This window comes from Pyrus communis, chromosome 12, assembly GCF_041283825.1.
Source record: "Pyrus communis isolate YQ-2024b chromosome 12, ASM4128382v1, whole genome shotgun sequence".
In the NCBI taxonomy this organism is placed as follows: Eukaryota; Viridiplantae; Streptophyta; class Magnoliopsida; order Rosales; family Rosaceae; genus Pyrus; species Pyrus communis.
In genome coordinates this window covers 24,382,403-24,397,655 of record NC_142576.1, presented here as the reverse complement: position 1 = coordinate 24,397,655, position 15,253 = coordinate 24,382,403, and the positions used below count along the sequence as shown (strand labels likewise).

Sequence of the window (15,253 nt, the reverse complement as noted above, 5' to 3'; positions counted from 1 at the left end):
CGATTTGGGAAGACAATAAGGTCATCTCCTGTAACGAAGGGCCGATGGTAAATTATTATTTAGTCTTTTGAAAATTAATAATATTGTAGGTTTAAAATTTTCATCTCCAATCATGCAGTGTTAAATTTATTTTATTTTGGTTTATGATGTACATGTTGGGGCTTGCCGAGGCGTATGAAGGATATGTACCTAACTTTTGACCAAATTTAATTATGATTCTTTTTAATAGATTCATTTTCGCCTTTGGCTAGAGATGGCCTAACAAGAATTATAAGTTTAGAGGATTTCAAGACGAGATAGAAAGTTCAGAGATCAAACTAGAACGTCAAAATTTTGGGGAGCATTGTTGTAGAAAGTATTCACGAAATAAAGGAATATGTAAAATTTGCTAGCGTAAGTGAAGCAAGGAAACTCTCTTGTGACGGAAGACATTATTTTAACAAGTATTTGACGAGTGATGTATCTTTAAACATGTAAAAAAAAAAATCCATTAGTTGGACAATGTACGTAAAATTAATCAAGGTCACAAAATTTAACAAGAACCATATATAAGTTTTTGGGAGTTGAAAACAAAATTGAAAGTTCATATATCAAAGTAAAATCCAAACTTCTAGGAGCGTTGATGTAAAAGTATTAACGAAATAATAGAATATATAGAATTTGGTTGCGAAAGTAAAAGAAAAAAACCCTCTTGTAACTAAACATATCGTATAGAACAAGTATATAATAAACGCATGATAAACGTAGAATAATATAACTAGAATTAGCATTAGTTGATAGTTGAAACGAAGACCGAAAGTAGGTAGGCTGGAATATAATGCAGGCATTGGGCAAGGTGGAAAGTTTTGTCAAAGAACTAGGAGAGTAGGTGCCGATGGCGATGTGTTGGAATTGAGTTGTCATGTCGACATGGTTGTAAATAGTAAGTTGGTCAAATCAGTCCAACGCATTAAAAAGTAACACAGAAGAAAAAGAAGAAGAAAGAAAGAGGAGCAGGAAGACAGCTGGGAAAGAGAAGGCACCTCCCCACCCCCATCCCACCCCACAACCGACCACCTTCTAGTTCTACCACTTTTGCTTGCTCCCCTCTTGTTTACTTGTTTCACTTTACGGATTAATTCTACGGAGTTAGTTTAGTGGAAAGCGATCAACAGTTTAGGATTCTCAATTTGACTTTGTTCCACAGATGGAATTTTTGAGGTCATCTGCTATTCTTTGGCATACCATTTGCATTAACAAACGATATTAAAACCACGAAAAGGAGGAGAAGTGTGTTTAGCCTCGTAATGAGTTAGCAATAATGTGGTTCAATGTCTCATTTGGCGAGAATCAAACTTCTGACCTCTCATGACTAACTTGTAATACTAAGTGGTAGGATTGAATTTGCATTGTTTGGTTCTATATACAATTAGGTTCAGTTGATTCAATACATTGGGTAAGTTGTATAGTTTAGATCCGATAGATTTGGTATGATCAATTTGGTCTGGTTTTATTTTTTATGTTTTAGTTCGTTAGGATTTCAACACTTTTGATTCGTAGGTTCATACATTAGTTATGATTTGTAAAATCTAATGCTTTTCAATTTTTTTTCGTGTTTGATCCATATAACAATTTTACCTAAGAGTAATATAGGCAAACTATAAACAAAATAAATTTATAAAAAAATAATAAAATCTGACTTTAGATACAAGCGTGGACACTAGTCAAAGAACTATTTTTAACTTTTAATCTTGCATACAATATTATTAAAAAAATTATATTTTTTAGAGCTTAAAATAAGTTTTCCTATTTTTTTCTTCAGAAATTTGGACATGCATGCGTGCTATTAAATTTGTTCAAATGGTCTCAAACGAAAAGACAAAATTGTAGTTCTTCTTTTTGAATAATTGAGATCTCTTCATGTGTTAAAAGCAATAAAATCTATTTATTTTTTTTAGTAAAAAGAGCAATAGATATTAATTCACCACAAAAGTAATAGAATCTAATTATAGAAAAAGGACAAATGAGAGTATAGTATAAAATGAGTATTTGTGGGGTTTTCAATTTCTCTTCTCAATTGGTCTAAAGAAGTAAGATGCTGAAAATTTGAACTAATCGATGCGCTGAATCGATCATAACTAAATAATAATTATACAATTCTGAAAATATAACATAAAGTTTTATCTACAAATAAAATGACTGCTAATAAATCGCAATGTTACACATAAATTATATTTCCCAAATAAGATGTTCATACATTGTTCCCAACTGGAACTATGAAGAAAAAATATTAACTTTGAAAGCTGAGTGATAAAGGCTGAAGATGTAACTGCAATCTCTCTCTCTCTCATTATGTCAGGCAGATGGATCTTTGGGTCTTGGGTTAGAAATCAAGCCTAATAAAAACACCCTTCTGCTATTTCCAAAGCAGTTGCAGTGAGGCAGAAATACTGCAGGTTCTTCCTCTCTCTCTCTCTCTCTCTCTCTCTCTCTCTCTCTCTCTCTCTCTCTACTCTCCAACTCTAGCTATCCATGTTCTTCCAATTTTTTAATTAATTTTAAAATTCTTTTCTGGGTTATACTTTACTAATATTTTATCTCTCATCTGTCTTGTCTGACTGTCTTTTCTCAAGTGCCTCAGGCTTCTGCACTACCTTTAAACAAAACTTTGCAGGCTTTTTCTGTCAGAACCTCTGCCAAAAGCCTTAAAAAAACAATCTCCACACCCAACAAACCCAACATATTAATCTCACCCAGTAAACCACTAAATCACCACAACAGAAAAACAGACCAAGCTTGAACCCCACCCCATCTCTCTCTCTGTCTTTCTCTCTCTAGATGGACTTCCACCTTGAGCAATGGAGAACCCAGCAGCATGAGTCAGAGGAACAACATTCTGCAAAGATACCAAAACTTGACCTTGATCCGCTTCAAAACGCAGAGCTTCCATCTGCTGCTGGGTATGCTCTCCCTCTGTTTGTTCCTGAACCCAACACCAAAATCCTGTCAGCAGCATTTTCTGAATCCTCACCTGCCACTTCCAGATTTCCCAGTAAGATTTTATCTTCGTCCTGAACCTTTCCCTTTTCTTTCTCCTGTCACACACACATACATCCAACCCACAAGAAAAAGTTTGATTCTTTGAATAGAAAAGTTGATGTTCTTGTTTGTTCTCAAGTTTTATTTTTAAAAGCTCTAATCTTTTAATTTAATTATTGTTTTATGTGGTAGAAATGGGAAGCTATTTCAGCTTGTCACAGTGGCAGGAGCTGGAGCTGCAGGCTTTGATATTCAGGTACATGGTGGCCGGTGCGGCTGTTCCTCCGGAGCTTCTTCAGCCAATCAAGAAAAGCCTCCTCCATTCTGCTCCTTATTTCCTCCACCACCCTCTCCAACAGTTCCCTCACTTTCAACCTGCTCGTAAGTGTACTTTTAACTCCAAACTTTAATTAAACCAAATATTATTATTCTGATTTGTTTCAAATAAGAATCAATTTAAAATGCCAATTTGATTTGCAGATGCAGGTTAGGTTAGTTAGTCAGAGTAGCGTCTCTTGCCCCCTAAGCTCGAATCTCCTTTCCTAAATTAGAGTAGTTTAGAATATCGTTTTTCAAAGAAAACAGTGCCCATTTGGTGGATTAATATTCTAATCTAAGCTAAATTACGTGAAGGAAGATTTGAACTATGGTCCATAACTTGCTCTAGTCAACTTGCTAAGCTCAGTTTTGCTGAGATTGGAGTGAGTTGAGCATGAAGATTAGTGAAAAATCATAATGTGTATTGTCTGTCAGTGTTGCAATCAGGTTATTGGGGAAGAGCTGCCATGGATCCGGAGCCAACGAGGTGCAGGAGGACAGATGGGAAGAAATGGCGGTGCTCGAGAGATGTGGTGGCGGGTCAGAAGTATTGTGAACGCCATGTGCACCGTGGCAGAAACCGTTCAAGAAAGCCTGTGGAAGTTGCCACCACAACCACCGCCGCCACCACAACCGCTGGTGGCGGAGGGAGTGGCACTAGTCTTAATAATGCTACCACCATCACCAATACATCAGCTAGCGGGACCCATTTCGCTCTTTCTGGGTCTTCATCGTCCCCATCGATTGATCTTCTTCATCTCAACCAAAGGTAGTAAACAACCACCACCAAAGCTATTATTTTTTGTTTAATTTAATTTGAACTAAATTAATGTCACTAACATTAACCGATGTCGCTTGTCGAATTAAATTAATGTAGTCCTCGACAAGTGACAACGGCTAATGTTAGTATGAAACACTTCAAGAATCAAACACAAGAAAAATAAAACACACTAATCGTCATTGCACAATAGGTGGTGGCGGGTTTTGTTTCCTTTTGTGTGCTTCTTTTTAAGTGTTTCTCGCTAACATTGACGAGAGGGCACGCTAATAAAGTAGGTAGTTTAATTATAGAATCTCATGGGCCCCTAAAAGTACATGATGCTCTATTTATATGCTCTAAAACTCTTTTTTACTTTGATTTCTTGCCCGTAATTGCTAGTGTTTCATGTCAACTTTAGTTCTTCAGAGGCCAAACCTGAGAACAGGAGCCTCTTCGAGCCCCGCGGTGAGGTCTCCGCGAGTGCAAAATCCGACAGCCATGTGTTGAGGCCCTTTTTTGATGACTGGCCAGGGAAACTTCAAGAACTCGACAATGCAAGGAGCAATGCTAGCTCAATGAACTCGGCCACCAGCCTCTCCATTTCGATACGTGGAACTACCTCATCGGATGTGTCGTTGAAATTGTCCACTGGCAATGGGGTCGAGCCAGGCCACCAGGACAGCCATGCCGAGCGTGGGCAGCCACAGTTGAATTGGCCAGCCGGGTGGGCAACAAACCAAATGGCTTCCATGGGAGGACCACTTGCAGAGGCCCTGCGGTCCTCTTCCAACTCCAATTCGTCGCCAACCAGCGTCTTACATCGGTTGCCCCGCGGCTCTGCCTCCGAAGCTAGCTTCATCAGCACTTGAATTATCATCCGTATCGGACAGTTCCGGCAAGCTTCTTATAGTTGCTTGTGTAAATCGCCCTCGTTATTTTACTTTAACTGGACGAGTTCTGTGCATGTTTTAACCAAAACAAATTTATCACTCATATCTCGCAGAGGTGCAATTGCTATTCACTTTTCAAGTTAAGGTGGTTCTCCCTTGTGAGCTAGACCATTTGGTAAAGATATAGTTCCGCTCTCATGCGCTCAAGTTTAAATTCTTTTCTCCGTTATGTAAGTACATCGTTTGAAAGAAAAAACAACCATCGAAGCACGTTCGATAACAAAACTTGGCGAGCCCAAATGTTTGCCAACTTATGTAACACCACGATCAGCTACATGCTCCACCTGTACATTAGAAAATCTCGAGCTTGGAAAACAAACTGCCATGTTAGTCTACTTTCTCATAGGCCTATGAAAGACACTGGTCTCCTAAACTTCTGCCCAAATTCTCTCACCTTAGCAGTTTTAAGTTCTGGTTTTACTTTGTTAACCTCGTTCTTCCGACTTTGGCGTAGCATAACTGCCGAAGGTGGCAGCGGAATTCCACGTTGACGGCACTTTTATTAGCTAATGTACAGCGCGTCTGGTTTTAGGAGTGCGGGAGGATGTAGACATTTTGAGCAACGGAATTGAATTAGAGTTGGATATCGGCCTTTTTAGGTCCCTCTACGAAGGCGTAGACCACTGCTGTTCTACAAGGTGCATACAGTAGGAAAGAATGAGGCCGCTCATCGAACCACCCATCCTGCAGATCACAATGAGGGTTAGTAATATTTTACAGCCGGGAAGTACTCACCCGAAGTCTACACATGATAGCACTAGAGAAGATCCAAAGGAAAATTTTCTTACAGTAGTGAAGTATTCAGCACTGTGATCAATCCTATCGAAGCCTCCAAATAACTTTTCATCCGAATCCAAGACAATCTGGAAGAAGGAACACAGCGTTATCATATGAAAAGAATATGCGTAGAGGAGTTCTACGACATGCACTTAACCAATATAGATCAATTCTAGAAAGAAAATGCGAAAGCGCGGAACGATAGTATATTAGGCTATGAGGGCTTCATAGAAATTTTTAGAGGAAATACCTTATACTTTCCTGGCTTTAAGCAGCCAACTCGATAGTCTGAATAGCTGTTACTCCAATGAAAATTGAAGACAAAAACCAGGTCTCCCCTTTCAAAGACGATAATTTTGTCTCCTTCATCCTTGCGTGATATGTATTGATGCTCAGAAGTCATGAACTGCATCAGCAGTTGACCAATTTTTCATATTATAATCTAACAGATATGGCACACCTTTGCCCTAAGTAATTAAGCACATGTACGTGTTTGACTGAACTTACACCATAGGTTTCTTCAAGATGTTGCATCGCTCGATCAAATTCTTGCATTCCATGATATCTTAGATACTCTGCATCCCCCTGGCCAAGCATAATCAACAATGCAGAAAACATACGATGTAATCAGAAGCGACAAAGGTTATGCACAATTTATTTTCTGTAAGGCCAATATACCCTTAAAAGAACCAGGAATATGGAAATGGATATGCAAATTCAACAAGGAGATAGTACTTCAAGAATTTCATGTGCAAACATAAAAGGGATTGCTCAACAGAGAGATTCTATAGTTTAGTAATTTGCTAGTAGTACCACTGTCAATATCAATATATCTTGATGTTTATATCACGAGTACGCTATTAGGTTACCAATCAACTTGACCTCGGTTGGTAATTTTCTACTGCCTTTACAAGTAACATTTAGTTGTATTATGTCATCATGGTCTTCAGTTTTTCAGCACAACTGAAAAATCTCTTAGGAATCATGCATTGCTTCAATTAGCCACCATCCAAACTAAACACAAATTCTTGTTACATAATTACCAAACTGTTGATGCACAAAAGTGATATAAACTAATAGGCATGCTTCATGGATGGTAAGAACTTACAAGATCAAATCTACGTCGGCATTTGTCAAAACTGTTATTGTTCCCAGGGACTATTTTTCCGTTTGGAAGATGTTGAACGCCTCTTGGAAAATCAATCCACTCTGAAGAGAAAAATGAACACAAATATGAAAATGAATGGCAGCTCGACAGAATGATGATGTACAATATCACATTTTGGCCTAATCTTACCAGGATGTCCAAATTCATTTCCCATGAAATTCAGATATCCTTCTCCGCCTAATCCCATGGTAATAAGCCTAATCATTTTATGTAATGCTATTCCACGATCTATAAGGGGAGTTGATGGTCTATCCACAGCCATGAAATCATACATATCCTGAAGGAATCATAGAATATTAGACAAATAATTCTAATACAAGAAACCAAAGTATACACATCCTTCAAGTTACAAGATATGCAAAATGCAACGAAAACTTGTATAACCTTGTCCATCAGCCAAAATGCAATTGTTTTGTCACCAACAAGAGCTTGGTCATGACTTTCGGCATAAGCAACACAATTCTCCCCCCACCTTCTGTTGGTGAGTGTGAAAACAATATCACCCATTTGCCACTCTTCATCCATTTTCCTACATCAAATTTCATGCGACAATGTCAACCAAAGCTGATTAGTTTTTTTTTTCTTCCACAAATGCCTCCTACATCAGAGATAAAAGACTTTCTAACTTTAAAAATGGAGCAGATATGTTTTTGTATAGCAACTTACTGGAGGAGCTCAATCCATTTATCAGCAATAGCCATATGCAGGCGATAATCAAATCCAACACCACCATCTTTAACAGGAACACAGAATGTTGGCATTCCACTAACCTGTAATGGTAGACATATGCATAACCAGTATAACAGCCTATAAAAGTAACATTTTCATCATATTTTAAACCAATTGAACCGGAAAAAACAGATTTGACTTGTTAAATCAGCTAATGAGTGATGAATCAATGCTCAAAATATTTATGGCTATTGTTTCTAAATATAACAATAAGCTCCTCTATAAAACCTTCCTCAAACTCGACAGGTCAATTTGATTGAAACTCAAACCTGGCTGTATTTTCATTTCTAATGAGAAACATTGAAATGTTATCAACTCCAAACAAGCTGAATTAAATACTCATCTGAATAGAAATAGTTGTAAAACTACATGAACTTCCACGTCTTAAGGATTGGGGGAAAGAGGATGAGATAAAAATTAAAATAGAATAAAAAAAACTAAAAAAAATGTAGAACTTATATAACAGAGGTAATATTTTATTTTTCTTATTTCAAGTTACCAAACCTTGTAAACAGTTTATTTCAGTTCAGTCCACTATGAAATCTAAATTCATTACTTGGGAGATAACTGCAACAAAGGATGCTCAACTTTACTTATGAAAGGGAATAGAACATACATCTTCACCAATGGTAACAGCTTCAGGGTAGAGCCCATGAATCAAATCGTTAACCAGCATCAGGTAAGTAACAGCATCTACATCGGTTGCTAACCCAAAGTACTCACTGTAATTTCCAGTAAATGCTACCTAAAGCAAGCTCAACCAATAAACAAATATAAGAACCTGTCATTGGATATTTAAAAGTAAACTCGTATTGTGGTAGCATATGTAGCAACAGAGGTACCAATGGGAATACCAAAACTGATATTGGACATCAGAATCAACAAAAAATTATGCTGACAATTAGATTTTTTTGGGTCAAATATGCTGTGAGGATAGATACGCATGGAAGTTTTCCATAAAAAATTGTAGGACCTTAAAGGAGAATAAAATAAAACATAACCAAAACAAAACGTACGCATAACATTTACTATTTCAGTGAAACTTAAGATTGAATAGCATATGAGTCATTCAGATACCCTTATTAGAAGACAAAGTAAAATCTAAAATGGTACCTCCAATCCATGGTGAGTGTACATCATTGAAGTCACACCATCAAATCTGAACCCATCGAACTTGTATTCTTCCAGCCACCACCTTGCATTTGAAAGAAGATACCTCAAAACCTACATGAAAAGTTAAAATCAGTACCTCATAAACATAGGATAAAGCAAAAGATTAAGGCCAAATTTCTCACAGTGCACTATTTAAAGAAAAGAATGCACAAAAGCACATACCTCCCAGCTTCCATAATTAAACAAGCGGGAATCCCACATCCAATGATATCCTCGAGACCCAGAGTGGAAGTAATGACTATCGGTTCCATCAAACATGTTCAAACCATCCAATGTGTTATTTGATGCATGGCTGTAGTGTTACATATTTAGCAGTTAGATATTTAGACAAATAAGTTCATAGTAATTAACAAGTAATTATTAGGTCTAGAAGTATGATTCATGCAAACTATTTGAATAGGATACAGAGTGAAAAAAGAATTTGACATCGTCAATCCCAATACAAATAGGTCATACATCAAACAGACTAAAGTTAGTACATTAAGTATAAAAAGATATTTATGGAAACTTAATCAGTATTTCCTCTAAGCATGTGAAAAATGTTGAATATGATTAACCTATAGATGTGTCCAGGAACCTAAGTCCTATCTGCTGCGAACAATTAGTTATTACCTGTGAACAATATCCATGAGTACAAGCAGACCAAGCTCATGAGCTTTATCTATTAGAGACTTTAGATCATCAGGGGTTCCACAGCGGCTGCTAGGAGCAAAAAAATTGGTGACATGGTACCTGCACCACAAACAGAAAAAATTTCAATTTTATTTTTAGAGAACATCAACCGCTCACAAGCAAGTACCACATGTAGCACTGCCTACCAATCCATTTGTTTCAACAGAAATATATTTTCCCAAAAGATAAAACGGAGTACATACAATTGGAGCATATGTTAGAAGGACAATACCCAAAGCTAGCATAGTAGGAGTGCTCTTGAATAGCCATGAGTTGAACAGCATTGTAACCAAGCTTTTTAATGCGTGGAAGCACATCATCTCTGAATTCAGCATATGTGTTAATTTTGGGCTCCTGCAACTCAAAAGTTAATGGTACTGTGAGGAAATAAAATTTAATAAGTGATAAGAAACCAAAAGGAAGAAGAGATCTAAGACAGCTTTGTGGCATAGTAATCCCCTTGAACTTTGGATGATTTCATGTGGATAGATTTAAATACAAAAAAAATGCCATTGATTCTGTTAGAACTATAAATGACAGACATAAAAAGAAGATGTTTCAGGCATTTGTTAAATAGACCAGCCCCCTCCCTTTTCCTAACTTCTGTCCAGAAACAATGAAAAAGAAAAGTGCCGAATCATCTCTAACACATATAATATATTCCAATTTTATTCTTGTCTAACATGTTAAAACATGGGTCATAAAATTTCGGCCACAACTAGAGCATTCATTTGTGAGGCGCATGCCAAACTGAACTCCCAAGTCAAGGATCTTAAGTTATGACCACCTGCACTAAAATAAAGAACTTTAAAAGCTGATTCTAAAAATAAAATCGTACTGTTCTACAGCACACCTAAGGTGAGGCTTATCAAAAAGAAGAATTAAAAATTAATGTGCAAGAACATAATAATTAGCTGAATAAGCTAGAAGGGTAACAATGCACACCGTGCTACTCATTCCAACATGTGCCTCATAAATGCGAAGTGATTTTGGTCTACTCGGTTGAGAATGTTGAAATACATACTTTTCCTGAAAAGAAGTGCATGCGAGTATCATTAACCCATTGAAGAGTTGAACAATAATAGGAAACGTGAACATGTAAATGAAGCAGATTAACCTATTTACTGCCTTAACTATTTCATAAAAATTAATGAAGTGATGTTGGAGAGGGAATGATTCCCAACTGCAACCTATGATAAATCAATGAACTGGTATAAGAATCCTAAGAATCATTAATGACTTGGGAATCATTCCCTCTCCAATATCACAAACATTTGCTCAATTTTGATTCAATCCTATGGTTTAATTTCTACCTTACTGCAGCCTTTCTTCTACCCAGAGGCCTGGCATCCCTACCACAATCTATCAAGCATAACTGAATTTTTTTTTTCCTAAGAACGTACCTCTTCTGGTGGATCATAGTATATGCTGTTGTATGGGATTTCACCTGGAGCCTGTATGGAAAACTTGATCCAAGCGGGAATCGAGTCTTTGATGCCTGAAGGAGTATCCATACGGATCTGCGATTTCACATAACATACTGAATTAACTACACAAATTTATCTTATGGCAATAACATGAGATGGGCAAAACTTGCAATTGTAGTATGCCTTGAAACTATTGTCTCATTCTCCACGTAAATTTTAGAAGAGAACAAATTAAAAAAAGTGTATAACCAAGCTCTTTTTGAAATTATCACCACAGACAAGTCAACAGATGAATTAGTTAAGGACTACTTAGATGAAAATAAGTCCTTTTTTATTCGCTGGATTATGAAGCATTACAGTAATAGAGAAGGAGCAACAAAACCAGCATACAATTATCCACAGCAAGTATTACCTTCACTCGAGAACCATGTGGAATTGGAGGTGAGCCATCTGCATTGTTTGGCAAAAAGATCTCCCAGACTCCAAAGTCATTCTGTTCACATATGGTACATGAGCAATGTTGTTGTACAAAAAATATTAATCATGTGGCTTGATGTAATTCATTTGTTCACTATCTTGGAAATCCCACTGCTAAAGTTCCAAAAACATACCCGAGTCATCACATCTGCATTCGTGTTCCAATTGTTGAAATCTCCAATCAGCGATGCTGACTGAAAAGGACAACAAGAAACGGCAACCATGGGATTATTAAGGCACCTAAACTGGTCTAATAAAACCTTCCATCAAATGACAAGATAATCCTCACAACAAAATAAGGGGAAAGGATCTTAGTAAGCACATTGTGTCCATGTTTGTTGGTCTCAATAAGTCACCCTTATACAGAGAGTAACTAACAGCAAAAGGTAAAATCCTTAAAACACCAGTCAAGAAAAATGAACCTTTGCTCCAGGTGCCCACTCCCTATAAGTGATACCTTCGGCACTGAAAAACCAGTAGAGATAATAATCAGCATTAAAGATTTGACAAATTATAATTTAGTTTTAAACCAAAAACTATGAAAATTACTATGGGAAATTGAAAGGAACCCTAAAAGAAAAATAACAAAAGATATTACCCACAGAATAAATACAAAGATGTAAACAAGGACGATAATTAGCTAAGAAGGTGATAAGGGGCACTGCCACAATAAGGTGGATGAGAGCATGAAAATGCTAATCGTAACACAATAATATAACACCAGTATGCAGTTCAAAACAGTCAAATTGCAGAACTTTTCTCTCGTCTGCTCTATGATCTATCTGACCTTGTACATCGACGCCCTATTAGCATATTTATTAATTTCTATTCCGTATCAAAATAAAAAAACAACTAAAAATGTGGTATGCATTCAATGTTGTAAACTACTAAAAAACATGGAAAATACGTGGACTCCAGAAGATAAAGGCCAAAAGTATCACCTGCGTGTGAAGCCAAACTTCTCATAGCCACGAGAAAACACCTCTAAACCACCTTCGTACTTGTCAATCTCCTCACGCAGCCTTTTGTATTGTCCATAACTGACCATAGTTAAACCAAATTACTTAAAGCCTTATTAACCTAATTTGGACATAAAGCAAAGCATAAGGATTTGTAACTGGAAATAAGAAAAAGAAAGAAACATAATTCAGTGCACTAAAGGAGCAAAAATAAACTTGCACTTGTTACACTAACCAGCTAGCCGCCATGTACCCTTTTGCTTGAAAGGGATAGCGACATTGCCATTAATCAATTTATTTAATCTTTTTTTCAATTTTAGGCCATCATCCATTCACGTTATATATGTATTATTATCATAAACTAAAATATGAAGGGGCATCCTACCGGTAATCAAGGTGATCGCGGTGACCCACCAAAAGTGAATCTATTTCATATATCTTTTGCCCATTGCCAGGCGGTGGAATTGTCTTTCCTGTAGCTTTGTTTGCAGCAGTACCTGCTTTCACTTCTAAGGGATGAGGTGTGTCCTCAACCTTGGCTTCAGCCTCATCAACATTGTCCACAACTATTGAAGGGGCATCCTCAAGCTTCTCTTCATCTTCCTTTGCTACATTATCTACATCCTGAATCACCTAAACAAAAATTATACATACACAGTTCAACAATATGTTATTCGGGATCCTCCAAGATGTCACACGGAAATTGACTATGCTATGGCATTCTGGACACCCAATAAAACCTTCGAATTGAAAGCATAATATTTTTATTGATACCACAGAACATAACTGGTATGCATATAGATGGGTATCATAAACCTGAGGATCCTCTGGAACTGTACTCGCAGCTCCTGACTGCTCCTTCTTCAAAGACGAAGAGCCATCACTCTGGCTGTCAGGAACAAGCATTTTCTTCGATGCAGCAACCGCTAAAGATGGCAAATTAGAATCATACGAAGGCTTTCCAACAAAGATCTTCCCTACAAACACGCATAAATTTAGCTTAACACACACACACCACAAACATCGAACAAAAAGTATGAAATAATAATAAAAGAAATCATTTTTAAGCTAATAAATTCATCTCTTAAGCACAAAATCGACTTCAAACAATACCTTTTTTTCTAAAATTTTAATTCTTTTCAACAAAAATTAAATTCAAAATTGCTATCGGGCACAAAAAAAGCATAGGCATTGCGTCCATATAATCCGTAATCGAAATCCATATGCTTTTTTGTCCTCTTCAAAAGCATAAGTCTCCATTACTGTTCCAAGCTTCCAAAAAAGCTCACGGCATATCCAAGAAAGCTCCATCTCTAAGAGGGTGACCACTAACAATCAATCTACGCATAACTTCAAAAACTAAAATTAAAAACAATAATAATACTAATTATATAACATAAAAAAAAATTAATTACTGAAAAATAAACAGAAAATCCAAGCAGCCGATTGAAACAGAGAAATCGAACTCGAATATCAATTTTTTCGAAACGAAAAAAGAAACGGAGAGAGAGGGAATACGAGAGAAGGAGGTGTTGGAGAGGAAGAGAGAGAGGCCGGAGGTCCTCCGATCGCCATTGAAGCTGGAATGCGAGGTGTGGGCGGAAGGTAGGAGAGGGAAGCGAATCCCCGAGAGAGTCGAGACCATTTCTTCTTCCTCCTTTCGTTATCAGATCGACCGAAGCGCGCGAGAAGGATCGATCGATCTCGAAGCAGCAGCAGCAGCCGTTTCGTTTTGCGGAGTTTCGAAACTCGCCTCCCGGGAGAAACGTTGAGTGAGTGAGTGAGTGAGTGATCCAACAGAGAAATCGGGGAGAGAGAGAGAGAGAGAGAGAGGGAGGAGTGAGAGAGTAACTAAGTATTTCGTTGTAGACCGCTGGATGCCACGTGTACAGTTGAGAGTTGCATGGGATGTGTGGGTGGGACCCAGTCTGCTTCTCCACTAAATTTTCGGTCGTCCATGGAATTTAGATTTTTATTTATTTAGTATACATTTGGTAATTTAAAAATTAAACAATAAAATAATGGGGGGTATGTTGGAGGAGGATGAGGAACGAAAGGCTGTGGGGGGAGAGAAGGGATATTTTTGAGATTTTGTTGCCCGTTTGTTGCCATTTCTTGTTATTTTCACATAGGTTACATTCTTATTGGAATCAAATGAATTTTTGTATTTCCTTCTGGAATTTTAATAAAAATTTAACTAGTTTTGATTGAATTTTTTTTATAAAAGTGATTAGTTGATAGTGTCGTCATGACAGTTTACTATTTCAAGAGTCGGAAAGACTTATATAAGCATTTTAATCTCATTGACCACTATTGTGTAATTCATCATGAATTGAATTCAGCACGTGCCGTATAAAATACAAACTTGAAATTCGTCTCCAATTACTAAGTCTTCCCGTAATAAGTGAAAAGTTTTATTTTCAATTTTCGCCAAAAATAAATTTGAACCAATTTATAATCATAAGATGATAAAATAATTTCACGGATTGAAAGTAAAAAATCACACGCAAAGTAACACGTACATCTTTTTCAGTCCAGTCATTTATAGCCTATCTGTGACTCTGTCTCTCTCTCTCTCCCTCCTATCTTTCTCTCTCTAACAAAAGTCACTCTCATGAATCATGACCTTTGTTTTCAGTTAACCTTAAAAAATGGACAGAAGTGAATGATCCTCACAAAATGGAATATACCTTCTTCATTCGTCGACCTGTCGAATAATTGAAGCGCCAAATTGACAATGAGTCATTCAATTGTAAATTCATGTATCATATGCGTTGTCATTGTCTTTTAATTGAATTATGTTCACCAGTTAAATTCATTAAATT

General features: G+C 37.0%; 2 protein-coding genes across 4 annotated transcripts; one reads left to right on the top strand and one right to left on the bottom strand.

Annotated features, from left to right (window-relative positions):
* Window positions 1-2,236: 2,236 nt before the first annotated feature.
* Window positions 2,237-5,130, top strand: LOC137744951 (growth-regulating factor 3). 2 transcript variants are annotated; one of them, XM_068484775.2, is made up of 5 exons: window positions 2,240-2,435; window positions 2,613-3,031; window positions 3,211-3,399; window positions 3,772-4,105; window positions 4,515-5,130. In XM_068484775.2, the coding sequence occupies exons 2-5, from the start codon at window positions 2,818-2,820 to the stop codon at window positions 4,963-4,965; spliced, it is 1,188 nt and encodes a 395-aa protein (XP_068340876.2). In that variant the 5' UTR covers window positions 2,240-2,435; window positions 2,613-2,817; the 3' UTR covers window positions 4,966-5,130. The 2 variants fall into 2 exon arrangements, with proteins under 2 accessions (XP_088537316.1, XP_068340876.2); XM_088681190.1 differs by lacking the exon at window positions 2,613-3,031 and having other exon boundaries at window positions 2,237-2,435.
* Window positions 5,131-5,184: 54 nt separating this feature from the next.
* LOC137744950 (1,4-alpha-glucan-branching enzyme 2-2, chloroplastic/amyloplastic) lies at window positions 5,185-14,259 on the bottom strand. 2 transcript variants are annotated; one of them, XM_068484774.2, is made up of 22 exons: window positions 13,947-14,259; window positions 13,245-13,405; window positions 12,814-13,061; window positions 12,411-12,509; window positions 11,892-11,934; window positions 11,604-11,663; window positions 11,405-11,485; window positions 10,969-11,085; window positions 10,511-10,594; window positions 9,798-9,919; window positions 9,506-9,625; window positions 9,056-9,185; window positions 8,834-8,944; window positions 8,337-8,465; window positions 7,658-7,761; window positions 7,376-7,520; window positions 7,121-7,268; window positions 6,932-7,032; window positions 6,331-6,408; window positions 6,074-6,229; window positions 5,835-5,909; window positions 5,185-5,730 (listed from the first exon to the last, which is right to left on the bottom strand). In XM_068484774.2, exons 1-22 carry the CDS (start codon window positions 14,071-14,073, stop codon window positions 5,620-5,622), a joined length of 2,550 nt encoding a protein of 849 aa, XP_068340875.2. In that variant the 5' UTR covers window positions 14,074-14,259; the 3' UTR covers window positions 5,185-5,619. The 2 variants fall into 2 exon arrangements, with proteins under 2 accessions (XP_068340875.2, XP_088537315.1); XM_088681189.1 differs by having other exon boundaries at window positions 12,814-13,052; window positions 13,947-14,223.
* Window positions 14,260-15,253: the final 994 nt, after the last annotated feature.

Coding starts and splice junctions, on each gene's coding strand:
- LOC137744951 (XM_068484775.2), top strand. CDS start 2,818: ATGGACTTCCACCTTGAGCAATGGAGAACCCAGCAGCATGAGTCAGAG. Junction 3,400..3,771: donor CCCTCACTTTCAACCTGCTC/GTAAGTGTACTT, acceptor ATTGTCTGTCAG/TGTTGCAATCAGGTTATTGG. Junction 4,106..4,514: donor CTTCTTCATCTCAACCAAAG/GTAGTAAACAAC, acceptor TGTCAACTTTAG/TTCTTCAGAGGCCAAACCTG.
- LOC137744950 (XM_068484774.2), bottom strand. CDS start 14,073: ATGGTCTCGACTCTCTCGGGGATTCGCTTCCCTCTCCTACCTTCCGCC. Junction 8,466..8,833: donor ACACTCACCATGGATTGGAG/GTACCATTTTAG, acceptor AGCTTGCTTTAG/GTAGCATTTACTGGAAATTA. Junction 7,762..8,336: donor CTGTTACCATTGGTGAAGAT/GTATGTTCTATT, acceptor CTACCATTACAG/GTTAGTGGAATGCCAACATT.